At 38.3% G+C, this 12,234-nt stretch overlaps 1 protein-coding gene across 1 annotated transcript in view; it reads right to left on the reverse strand.

The window, feature by feature from the left end:
- tacr1a (tachykinin receptor 1a) overlaps positions 1-12,234 on the reverse strand; it is a 37,488-nt gene that overhangs the window by 18,058 nt on the left and 7,196 nt on the right. Inside the window, exon 2 of the mRNA XM_017042808.2 lies at positions 6,507-6,701. Within this exon, the coding sequence (XP_016898297.1) occupies positions 6,507-6,701 (195 nt within the window). The remainder of the gene's footprint in view (positions 1-6,506; positions 6,702-12,234) is intronic.

Raw genomic sequence — 12,234 nt, forward strand, 5'->3', positions numbered from 1 at the left:
CCACTTTCCCGCCCAAGTGACTAACGTTTGGGTTTATTTGTGTCATCTGTGTGACTTATGATGACAGAATCGACAGACCTTCATCTCTTAACCTTTGACAAAGGTTAATGAGTTTTAATATTCCATTTGTATAATTCATAGAGTAAATCTGGAATGGTCATTAAAAATAACAACTACATAAAACAGTATCTGTCTGCTCCGAATTTGGGAAAAACAATGAAATGGTTAAAGTATAAAGTAAAGTTTTGAGTTTTCTGAAATTCTCTGAATTCAATGCTTCCCCAAACGTTTTTTGCTTAATAACTGAAAACATGGCGTCTTTGTGCTATAATTATGCACGATATTGGAGAAGAAGAGAAGCAAAATGTCCAGCTTAACCGAGGTGAAGGGTATGGGTGACCTTTAGGGGTCGATGTGTAAGGTCTGCCGATCTCCCTGCCCTTCTGCTGAGTCATCAGCCTCACCTGTGTCTCTGCTCATTAGTCTCACTGGTGTCACCTGGTGCCCTGGGTATATATACCTCTCTCCCTCACTTTGTTGAGTCATTATTGGGTTTATGTTCCTGTATTCTCTGTTCCTAGTTCTGATTCATGTCTGTTTTGTTTGTTCCTGCCTGGTCCTGTTTCATTGAGTTTAATTTTAACTGTTTGGAATAAGCTTTCTGCACCTGATTGACATCTCCAGTGCTTCGTCTGGCTCCTGCCTTCACCATGGTGTTACACAATGGTCTATAATGAACGGTATTTGAAAAAGGTTATTGACCTTGTGTTAAGCCCAGCCTCAGTATTTATTTTTTCCGGTGTATGACGTTTCATGTTGGCATATTTTTTTGTTCCCCTCTTGTCTCTTCCCCAGTGATTTCACCTTCTTCATCTCAGTGTTCCTACTCCCTCGTCCACCTCCCCCCGCCTTCTGTGTCTCCCTCAACAGTGATAGCCTTACCCTTTCCACCTGTTTCTCTTCCACTCTTTTTTTTCTACACCTTCCACTTCTCTCAGCTTTTTCCACGCTAAAGTGCAACCTGTTGTTTGACTTTGTCCTTGCCTTTCAATTTCTTGCTTTCCCCCATTTCCTGAGCCTGGTCCTTTTGTCTATACTTGGCTCTGACATAATATCAAAAATTTTGGGGGGGATTTTTTTAATACACAAGGCTGAAAAATTACATGGGAAAAATTCCCACCAATCCACCAGGTCTATGAGCACAGTTTTTTTTTACGTTATTCTCATCACTGCAGCGCAGAGCTCTGACAGATATTGTCTCTCTGCAGGGCCCCACGGGACCCACAGCTCAGAGTGATGGATGGTATTTTAGGGAATAGAAGCCTTGCTATGTCACCTGGTTGGTGTAAACGCTGAATGGATGACCCTACAGTCAGTGGAGGTCAGAGACTGATGAATTATACACACACAAACACACACACATAGACTAACACTGGACCGTTTTAATCTGCATAGCTGCTGAATCTGTGCTACTAAGAGCAGACAAACATTGACATTTCCTGACTCTAGGTTGTGGTTGGAATATAATACATTTGAAGTAAATATTTAATGCATGGTGAGACATTGTGGAGTATCAGCTCATCATTATTTAGGAAAAATAACAGTAAAGAAACCCATATTAACATCTGTGGCAGAAATAAAAGTGCTGGAGTGAAGATTAAAATATGCAGGTACTAGAACAGGCATACATAATTAATGTGTGTGCGTGAGGGGGGCGGGGTGGGTGGGAGTAGGGCAGCTGTTCCTTTGACTCGACCTGTCAGCAGTGACCAAACAATTGCAGGAGTTACAGGACGTCCTGCTTCTCCGCTCTGCCTCGCTGGCACCAATCACAGGCCCTTGTTGAGCCAAGTCTCATTTAGAGAAGTGAGAAGCAGAGTTTCAAGTTAAAGGTGTGTTCAGACTGTGAATTTGTGTGTGTGTTCAGAACACTGGTGGGCTTTCTCATTAGAAGATAAACATCTTGTTTCAGGCTGTGCTATTGCCTTTAAAGCCCTTAGTTTTTCTTTAACTCATGGTGTTCATTAAACAAATTTCTATAAAAGCTTCTCATAGATTTGATTTGATTTTGACCCGAGAGCATCAAACAGCTGCTGCAGACTTTTCGACTAAACACATATGATGCAAATCACTACTTCCAGTAAATCCCAAAGCGTTCCTTCTGTATTCAGATCTGGTCACAGTACAGGTGACCTGATAAAATATTGTCATGCCAAATACCACTGGTATGACCAACACATAAACACAGAAGCAAAGACTTGCCCTGTTAAGCTTGGCAAAACATGTACATTTATTTAAAAAAAAAAACCCACTCTGTTAAACCTCATTTATGCTTTATCTATGTTTGTAAATGGCTGTATTGCCCACTAGTCTTGTGCATGTTTTACATTGGTATGTTTATCAAGCAGTACTTCCACTAGGGGCAGTATTCAACTCTTTCTGCACTGCCTCTGGGATCAAAACACATTTCCCATCCGTTCTGTCCCAAATGTTCTTCATCCCTGTGTCCCAGTGAACATCACACATGTGCTGATAGTTCTAACACAATCACACAACCTTGTTTTGAACACTTTTAAACTATTGGGGTAGCCATTAGCAAGTGCTCCAAAAATGTACTGAATTACTCATGAGAAGTCAGAGGATTGACCACGTGGGGAGGGAAACCATGAACCACCAATGGTACACTTACCATAGTAACAAAGTTTAGGTACACAAAAAGAGATGTATTTAAATAAACAGTGTACTGCCTAAAATGATTCATATGGATTACCGTTGTACAAAACCTTTAGCCATTTTATCAACCCCTTTCTTCACCCAGGGTGGATTTTAGAAAAGTTTTTTAAATTTATTCTTAGATTCTACCAATGTTTCTTACTATTAAAAAATACCCACTGTGATCTGAGTTTCTAGTCTTTGTCTGAAAATGGTTAGACCTTTTACTGAGTTCATGTCAGAACACAGTGTTATTGTGAGGGTTCAGTGCAGGTCAGTGGACTGCGTGAGGTCGCTGAGCTGTTTTATCTTCACAAACAGGCTCATGGACTAATCTTACCATTTGGAATACTGCTCAATAAAACTCACTGACAGTAGGAAGGCAGAATTCTGGTCATTACACAGACAAGGATGATGGGACTGGGGATATTCCTGCAAGGACAAGCATGTGGGACGTGATCCGAGGTCAGCCTTGATCAGATGTGTGGTGTACGGCTTTAGCAGCTGATCAGAAGGACAACTGTGCATCTCACTCAGCTTTCTATGTGTCACTGATTAGAAATTCATTAAACAGTAATATGTGCAGCAGGCATCCCATCATGAAAAGTGAAATTGCTCTTGCATGGTTCATGACAAACAATATTTCCATGGAGAAATTGGACTGTGGCAGATGAAAGGGGAGACCGCAGCAGAGTAAACATTGCTGCTGATGAGCTGAGAGGGTTCCATTACCGGAGCTGTGATCAGACACATGTACTGTGGCTATGTGTCTGAGAGCCTGCATACAAACAACTATTCAGGGTCTGGATTTCTGCTCAGGGTAATGTTGTTATATAAACCTATGCCACAGCAATTATATTGCCTTCAAGTTAGTTTTATGGAGTTGAAAAACTAACTAAATTAAGTTTATGTCTTGCCATAAACCTAAACACACAGCAAAAAGTTAGCAACTGCTCCACCAATAAAACATGGGACAATAATTCGATTTTTCATTTTTTTAAATCTTGCCACAGTAGATAGTAGTGTGACTGGAGGAGTCGAGTTTAGTCATATTTTACTTACTTATTTACTCACCTTTAAAGGCATTGCTGTACAACTATGCAGGATAATGTTGCTAATTATTAGCCAAGATAGGGGAGTCAGCTCTTTAAGGAAGTGAAAAAAAAATGAAAAAAAAAATCAGCTAATATGTAGCTTCAAATGTAAAACAAAACATATAGGTAATAGTGTCGGAGTAAAAATCCCCCCAAAAATTCTAAAAAAACAAACAAACAATCAAAACAAAGTAGGTCTGCCGAGAAAAAAAACATTTTATTGAGAAATAAATATGGTCTAATGAAAACTGTCTAAGTAATAATAATGTCACTAATAATAATAATAATAAAATAAAATAATAAAAACCATCACAAGAGGGGCCGTTTAGTATGTGGTTGTAGCTCAGGCTGCCACACAGGTGGAGGCAATAAGGGCTACTTGGTTCTTCTGGGAATTGGGCCCAGGACCCTCTTGGCAAGGCAAGGCAAGCGAGCTAACCACTATGCTATGGACCCATCTAAATGACCCCCAGACTGGACAATGCACACCACTGGATTTAGACAAATGTTGGCGTAAAATAGAAATTAAACCCAGCGTGCACTTATCCTGTTTTCCTGAAGCAGCTCCAACAGTTTGTACAGCACCGCAAGGTGCCACAGTCTGCAAGTGAAAGATTATACATGCACCGTCAATACATTTTCTTCCACTTTTCCTTTGGGGGAGATTAAAGTGGTGCACTTTTACATCGGTGGCAGCTCTTTTGCTCTTTCCTCTGCAGAAACGTTACTGGAAAACAGTTTTCAAATGATGCTTTTTAATGTTTCGTTACTGGTCTGATATGAAAGGGCCTTTGGTTCTATTTTAGCAGCTGAAGGAAAGATGATATCTGGAGGAAAGGTGACTGGTCTGCACCGACTGTTGCTCAGCTGCTACAACAGAGTCACACCCCGACTGAGATTACTCTTGTAGTGAAGCTGGAGTTTTAGTTTCATGACCTGTCAAATCTGTACAAAAGTCTTAATATTTCAGTTCGTACAGGATGTATATTGCCCCTGAATCTTTCAAATGAGAGAGAAGAAATGTTTGGTTTGACCCACGAAATGCACTGTACACACTTGCTACTGCAACTGGCACATTGAAATACTCCAAAAGATTCCTCCAGAATAAAATGTCAAACTTAGCCCCTATACACGACAGGTGGCAATTTAATTAAAAAAAAAAAAAACCATCAGATTATAGCAGATCTCTATCAGTTGAATTTAATTAAACGTAAGTAAAAATTTTAATCCTGGCATTAAAGCTGTGAAAAGTGCAGGAACGAGACTCAAACGGACACAGAATGACATTCTTCACTCCACTGATTCTAGGCTCCAGTGCCCTTCAAGTTCTGCCACAGCTCATTGAAGCTGCTGACATCTTGACTTCAGCAAGTACGCACAAATTTTCACTTACAAAACAATTTCCAACGTTGCCAGCGCCCTTTCCACTTGTAGCTCAAGGAAAATATCTTTTTGCTTTAAGGGTTTATTGCTTTGTGCAAATCGACGTCAGTGTCCTATTTCAGTGAAAATGGCAGATAGAAGAAAATTATTTTGAAGTCAAAGGAGTGTGGCTGTTGCCTGTAGCTGGTGTTTCGGAGGAAATTAAAGTTGAGGTCAGAAAGAAAACAGCTGCACCCCTCCATTCCCTACAAACACTGTTTTCACACTAGTGCTTAATTCGCTGTGCAAGGAAAACAGTTTTTCTCCACATTTTTGTGCACACTGCAAGGTAATGTGCACTCACTCGTCAATTAATGTGCATTAACAAATCCACCAGGAGATGGGAGTCTTGATCCAGAATGGACAAATTCAGGTACAAAACCATAAAAAGTTCAACACTTCTCACTGCAGGATCCTGGATGGACACTTACTGTAACCTGCTGCTGCACCAGCAACTTTTTCTGTTGCCTTCAAGGGCAATTAAAAAGATTCATTTCATTTATAGAATCAGGGCAATGTAACAGTTAAATGGGCAGTCCCACAGGACAGCCTAGAATCAATAGAGGCCATTAAAACGGGGGCCATTCCTGTGACACACTGCATGTTTTCCATCTGTTGTGGTTGTGATGAAGCAGATAAAAGTCCTCTGGTGGACAACACAGGTCTCCGATCACCCCAGAGTTTTCATATATGTCATCATCTGTGGCGATACACTAAGTGGTGCAAGACTCAAATAAATGCTTATTTTGTTTTGTAAGGCCTACTAAGTGACTGTAAAACAAGTGACCTGTCAGCGATCTAACATGAGTGTGAAAAGCTCAGCAGAGTGGTGACCACTGCTCTCAGCTGTGTGGGGGAAAAACAGTATTTTTCTCATCTTGTTTTTTTACTGGTTCTCTCTCTAAGTCAGTGTGACACATACTACAGTAAGCTGGCATCAGCTTAGCCAAATTTAAATTTCCTCTAGTCTGGACCAAACTCGGACTTTCTGCATGTGGTGGATTATACCTCGTTTTGACATTTTAAGTACAGCAGTATCAAACATTTTTCAGTAATGTATTAATCCCGTTAGAAATGTATCAGTTAAGCCGAGCTGATCAACACCAGACACAAAGGCAGTTGAACAACACCACAACACCACAGAAACACAGAAAACTTGCCTGCTTCTACACAACCTTTTCTTATTTACTCTGAAGTCAAACAACTTCTCTCTATCTGCTGTAATTAACCACTCTGCTGTGAATGACTCTACATTGAAATCCAAAATCATTCACTCACATCTTTTTGAAGTCACACACGGTGTATTCAGGCCAGTCGATGTAACACACTACCCGACCAGGCAGCTGCTCCGTGTTGGAGTAGTAGTACTGAGGGAAGGCCAAGAGCAGAGCCAGAACCCAGATGACCCCCACCACCACTTTGGTCTCTGTGGATGACATTCTCTGGTGCAGGGGGTGGATGATGGCCACATACCTACACAGAGAGAATGGGAAAAGGTTGTTTTTTTCAGTACTCCACTCAAATCTTTACATAACAGGTAAAAAGACAGAATGTTCTCAGTTTTTCACTGACAAAAAGAAAATTTGGAAGACACAATTTAGGAAGTTCTGACAGAAGTAAAGTAAAACATATTTAGTCAAACAAGTCCTACAACAGTCTATGTAGGAGATCCCTTTAATTAGTATCAGGATTTGGTAGAAAAGCATTTAACTAAAGGCTTTGTCTTTGGCTTTCTGCTCTCTCCTCAACGTTTTTGTAAGTTCATTTTGTAAATCCAGGAATTTCAGCCTCTCACAAACAACAGTTAATGATACTTTATACCCAAGTTCTAAAACTAAAACCAAAATCTCTCTCACACTGTAGAGGGCAAATAAGTACATATTTATTTATAGATTTTGTTCAGAAACAAAGGCGTCATTGTGTTGCCCTGTCAGTTATGGACACATTTGTGTACAGTACCTTGGCTAATTCAAATAAAAAAGCCATAGCTATAATCATCTGTCCTTGAGGTTAAATGTGTAATGTCCTTCAAATAGAATGTATTATTCTTTATTATTATTATTATTATTATTATTCTTAATAATAATAATAATAGTAATAATAATCTGTGTAAGAAGTGTTTGGGCTATAAGTCTAAAATCTGAGCCCTTTCATCTTCTCATGTCTACAGTATAAAGTCACAGGATCTGGTCCCAATCACAGCTGTTTTAGAACACAAAGGCCCACTTGACAAGCTCATCCTGCACAGCAGACGACTGATGGGTCTGCAATGTCTGCTGCATGTAAGATGAACACATTACCAAGGCACTGCTACAGGGAGAACAGGCACAAGACCACATCTTTGTTACAAAGATGTCCTCAAACCAGACTGACATAGGCCTGGGTCTCAGCCATCACCAGAGGCAAAGACCAAAGGTCTCTTTGTCAACGTATACATTCCACACTGTAATGGAACACATGCAGCAACATGCCATAGAAAAAAAATCAATGTCCACATTTATAACAACCAATGAAAAGTTAGGAAAATGTGACAAAAACGCCAAAGACCATCTGGACTTTATCAATGAAGGATGCAAAATCCAAAGTTTGAGGTCGCCATGTCGCATGTAACATATGTAATAGCACCATTCATGCAGAGACTGACACCGTACCGACATTTAACGCTGTGTATGGACACAGACTTTTACTACAGATCTTTCAACATAACATGAAAAAAACACAAAGCATTTCTTTGAGAAAAGTTAAATGAAAACTTTCAACTCAGGCCACCCGGTTTGATTACATTCCGCTTAAACTGACTTCTAGAAACTAATCTCTTGTTCATACAATTTTAAGCAGCCAGGATCATTAAACAAGGCTCAGGGCAAACTGGAATGATAGCACACACAGCGTTTGACAGGAAGAATCGCAATTAAACAAATCTTCTCAATATTGGAATGATCGTTTGTTATTGTTACTATCACGCACCCAATCAAAACTCAACAGAGAGCATGAATAACTGAAAATGGCCTCGTACACCATTAACACCTGTCTCATCATGTGAATGATTGGAAACCCTTCAGCCAACTGAATCCACTCTCACTGAGAAGACGAGGGCTGATGGAGTCAGGATAAAAACAATGATTCATCATCATCTCAGTTCTGTATTTAATGCTCTGTGTAGAGTTGGAGCATGGAAGATCAATTTAGTTGTGGCTGTAATAACTTCACTTTGCAATTCTTAAGCAATGTTTATCTCATTTAAATAAATTGGTCAACTGGAATATAATCAGGGATTGTTCATATTTTTTGTGTTTTAACCACTAAACTAAAAAAAAAAATGCAGTGTCAACATTTTTATAGTGAGATTCATTGTGTTCACAGAAATGATTGAAAATATTTGCTTTTAAAAATATACTGGTACCTTTATCATCGTCAAAAAAAATAACTTTAAAATTGTTAATTAAAAATGAATTAACTAAATTAATTAATTAAATACAAAACAAATATTGACAAAAATAATAAATAAAATTCTTAAAACTTCAACTTGCTTAGAACTAAGAGTAAAAAAAATTAAATATATATCAATTATTAATATCATAAAGTATTAGGCAAATATAAGCATGAGAAGCTATGGCATACAAGATTACAGTAATAAATCTGAATTTGTTTACATTCAACAGAATTAGTCACATAATGTCTTATAAACAAAGAAATGCTTGGGTTAGCGGACGATTTAGCAAAAAAAAAAGGATCAAATAACAGTATCTAAACGATAAAATTTAAATTTAATTTCAGATAAAACAAAGGTTAAAAAAAGTCTTAAAGTTATTTTCTAAAAGCTCCTTAAAAGGGGCTAATGGAAAACATATTAAATGTGCAAGAACAGATACATTTCAGCAAAGAGTGAAACTAAATTGAATCAACAATTATTTTGAAATAACCTGGCTCTAGTTATACTCAAGCGCTGAATGAACCTGCTAATCAAATGTTATTAGAAATGCGACTCTTCTTATTGGCTGTCTAAACTGGAGGTCACAGTTTCCTGCTTCTGTCTGCAAAATGTCACCGCCAGCTTTAGTGCATGCAGATTTCTGTTTTAGGTCACATGGATTACATAGACCTCTGCCAGATGCCACAGTCCAACACACACCTGCAGAAGGGTTTGACCACATGGTAGATCTGGTCATTATCACGTCTGCTGCCATGGACGCAGCATGCCCAGAGGATTAGTCATGAAAATATGCAAGTCACTGGTCACGACTGAAGACTGCTGTGTTGCTATGAATGAAACAGTAAAGCGTGATGTCATTGTTATGCAAGTACAGTCGCAGAAAAAAAGTACAGAAATGCAGTTATTTTGCCGTCATCAATTATACGCCTACAGTCCATTCTCTGGAGGTCGAAGAAAAAACAGCTAAATAACCTGAGTCACCAAAACTCCACTGTATCAGGAAAACGTCATGAGAAGCTACACAGGAGGTAGATTAGTGTGTATGTTCTTTAGGTCAAAATTATTTTTTCATGGGCCATTACAAAGACAACCAGATTGAAACTGGACACTTGAAATTTAAAATGTGTCTTGTTGAAACATTTTTCTAAGGCCTTATGTTGTTTAGAAATATGTATGTTTAGAACTTAAACTTAATTAAGTTCTACCTGTCATTAAGGCTGTATCTGTTGATATAGAACAATTTGTGGGCTTTTGAAATAAAAGGCCCCGTCCCTAAGATATCATCATCTCCAGACAAGAACATTAATATTATCTATCCACTGATGGTTCCTGTGGTTCAGGTTTGAACATTTTCTCTCTGTGAACTAATTTCTATTCTTCACTAAAATTACAGAAACCGGTGCCAGGAGCTTCTTTTTTCTTCTTCTTCTTCTTCTTTTTTTGACTCACGTGCTATTGATGCACCAAGCGCAACCGCAGCAGCTGAATACGTAGTCATGTGGCGTGACGGCCTTATTAAGATATGCCAAACATTGGATTGTTCTGCATTCACTTTATTTCATTGGTGTTTTTTTTTGTGGCAACTTTTTGCTTAATTATGACTCCTAGCATAAGTCATAGTCTTCTGATGTTTCCATGTCCTATCAGGGGTCCCCAACCCCCTGTCTAAAGTAAAAGTGTGTAATTCGAAACATTTGATTTCATTAATAAACTATATATGTTATTCATTTGGGATTAAAAGACTAACGTGGCTCATGTATCATGTTAAAATGTTTATCTAAGCAAACAATAAAAAATACTTCAGGTTAGGATTTCTCATTCTCTTTTTAAGCCTTGACTCTGTTCAATTAACTCCAATGCCCTTAATCTGCAGAACCAGAACACAATCTGTGGCTTTATTGACACCTCCAGCTCAAAACAACATGAATACTCCTTTTACTCAGACAAAAAAAAATAAACTTTTGTCGGTGTATTCTAATGCCACAGGCAATCTTGCCACATCTGAAAGGGTAATTCTTTCTCATAGATTGGCTCTGCATTCGCCTGCCTTTCAATGTTGTTCCTTTTCTTTCCTTATTTTAGTAAGTACACCTCAGAGACCGAGGTCTTCGAATATCAGACTGCGAGCGATATTTGGTTCCTCTTGATAGGCTGCTGCGCACATGGTGTCAGGCAGGCAGCATAGACATCTTCAATTACCCACAAGTACGACCTAAATTGCTGTGACTGTGCAACAGTTCCATGTCCAACTGATTAGTTTCCACCAAAGAGAAATAAGTGATTAAAAAGGAAGCATAAATGAAATGCTCTACCTTGAAGTCTGTTTTTTCTGAAAGTGATTTTTTAAATTATTAGCAGCACTTTGTTCATAAATTGGTTTCCTTTGCTTTATTGTCCTTGTCCTTGTAGATGTTTCACTCCATCATCTGAGGGGGAGTCAATTCTACTAATTTAGGTTGGGACACCCACTTACACAAGCTTACTAGCAGGTGACATCATCTTCAACATACCACTGTAAATGTCTGGCTTTTTATAATACAAGCTACATCTATTAGCACTCCACTGGTTTGTGAAAGAAAACTGAAAGAAAAATTGATCATTTTTTTCTGAATTCCTGTATTAGTTAATATGAAACATGACCTAAAGTCCTGAACAAATATTCCTTAACAAATAATTCCTTTTCTTGTGTTAAATACAGCCAGCAGTTGAATTGGATCAAATATTTCACCACTAATTGATACGAACTATTATTATTATCACAACTGTGCTGAATCATCTGTGCTTTTTATGGGGTTGTGTTTTTTTTTTATGTGCTTTTTTCTCTTATTAATGAATCTTAATTAAGACCTAATGATGTCCAATCTTGGAATTTTTGTCCAAAACAAAACTATAAAATCTCAAATTTAAGAAGGAGTAGGTGTTGTTATCAACACCTACTCCTTGTGATAAATAGAGAACTTCTTTGAAAGCTGTATACAGAGTCAGTGTGACGTGAACTGACAAGTGTTAATTGGATTTGTGTTTGTTTAGCAGGAGGTGGGATGGCTCCTCAGCATGTTTTCAACATGTCTCAATGTCTTAGTGGATGTAATGTGAAGATCAGCAGTGAAATGGCACCACTAGTAGTTATTATCTTATAATAGCACTGAAGTGCAGTTCTACTAAAGTTCTGTTATTAAAACTCTTGTCTTGTGTTTGCAACGATCCAACAACATCATTCATTATGGAGTAAATTCATGTTGGCTTCAAAATGGAGGCACGCTTCCACAGTTGTCTCCATGGCTCAGTAAAAACAACAGCTGCACTAAAGTCCATATTATTAGTATAAGTATAAGTATATATAAGTATTCCACAGTATTTTGTTTTTGTTTTTGACAATTATTAAGATTCAAATGCCTGGTGCATTTTAATGCATTGGCAAAAATGATTTTTTTTTTTTTTTACAAAGAACCTAGTGCTTTCAAATAACATCTCAACACTCAGCATGTGAGTGTGGAGGCTTCTACTTCCCTGCCCTGACCAGCCTCATGAGGGCAGGGCAATAAATAGGTCTCCGGCTAACAGGCCGGTTGA

The sequence above is a fragment of the Cynoglossus semilaevis genome, chromosome Z (genome assembly GCF_000523025.1).
Source record: "Cynoglossus semilaevis isolate Cse_v1.0 chromosome Z, Cse_v1.0, whole genome shotgun sequence".
Taxonomy (NCBI): Eukaryota; Metazoa; Chordata; class Actinopteri; order Pleuronectiformes; family Cynoglossidae; genus Cynoglossus; species Cynoglossus semilaevis.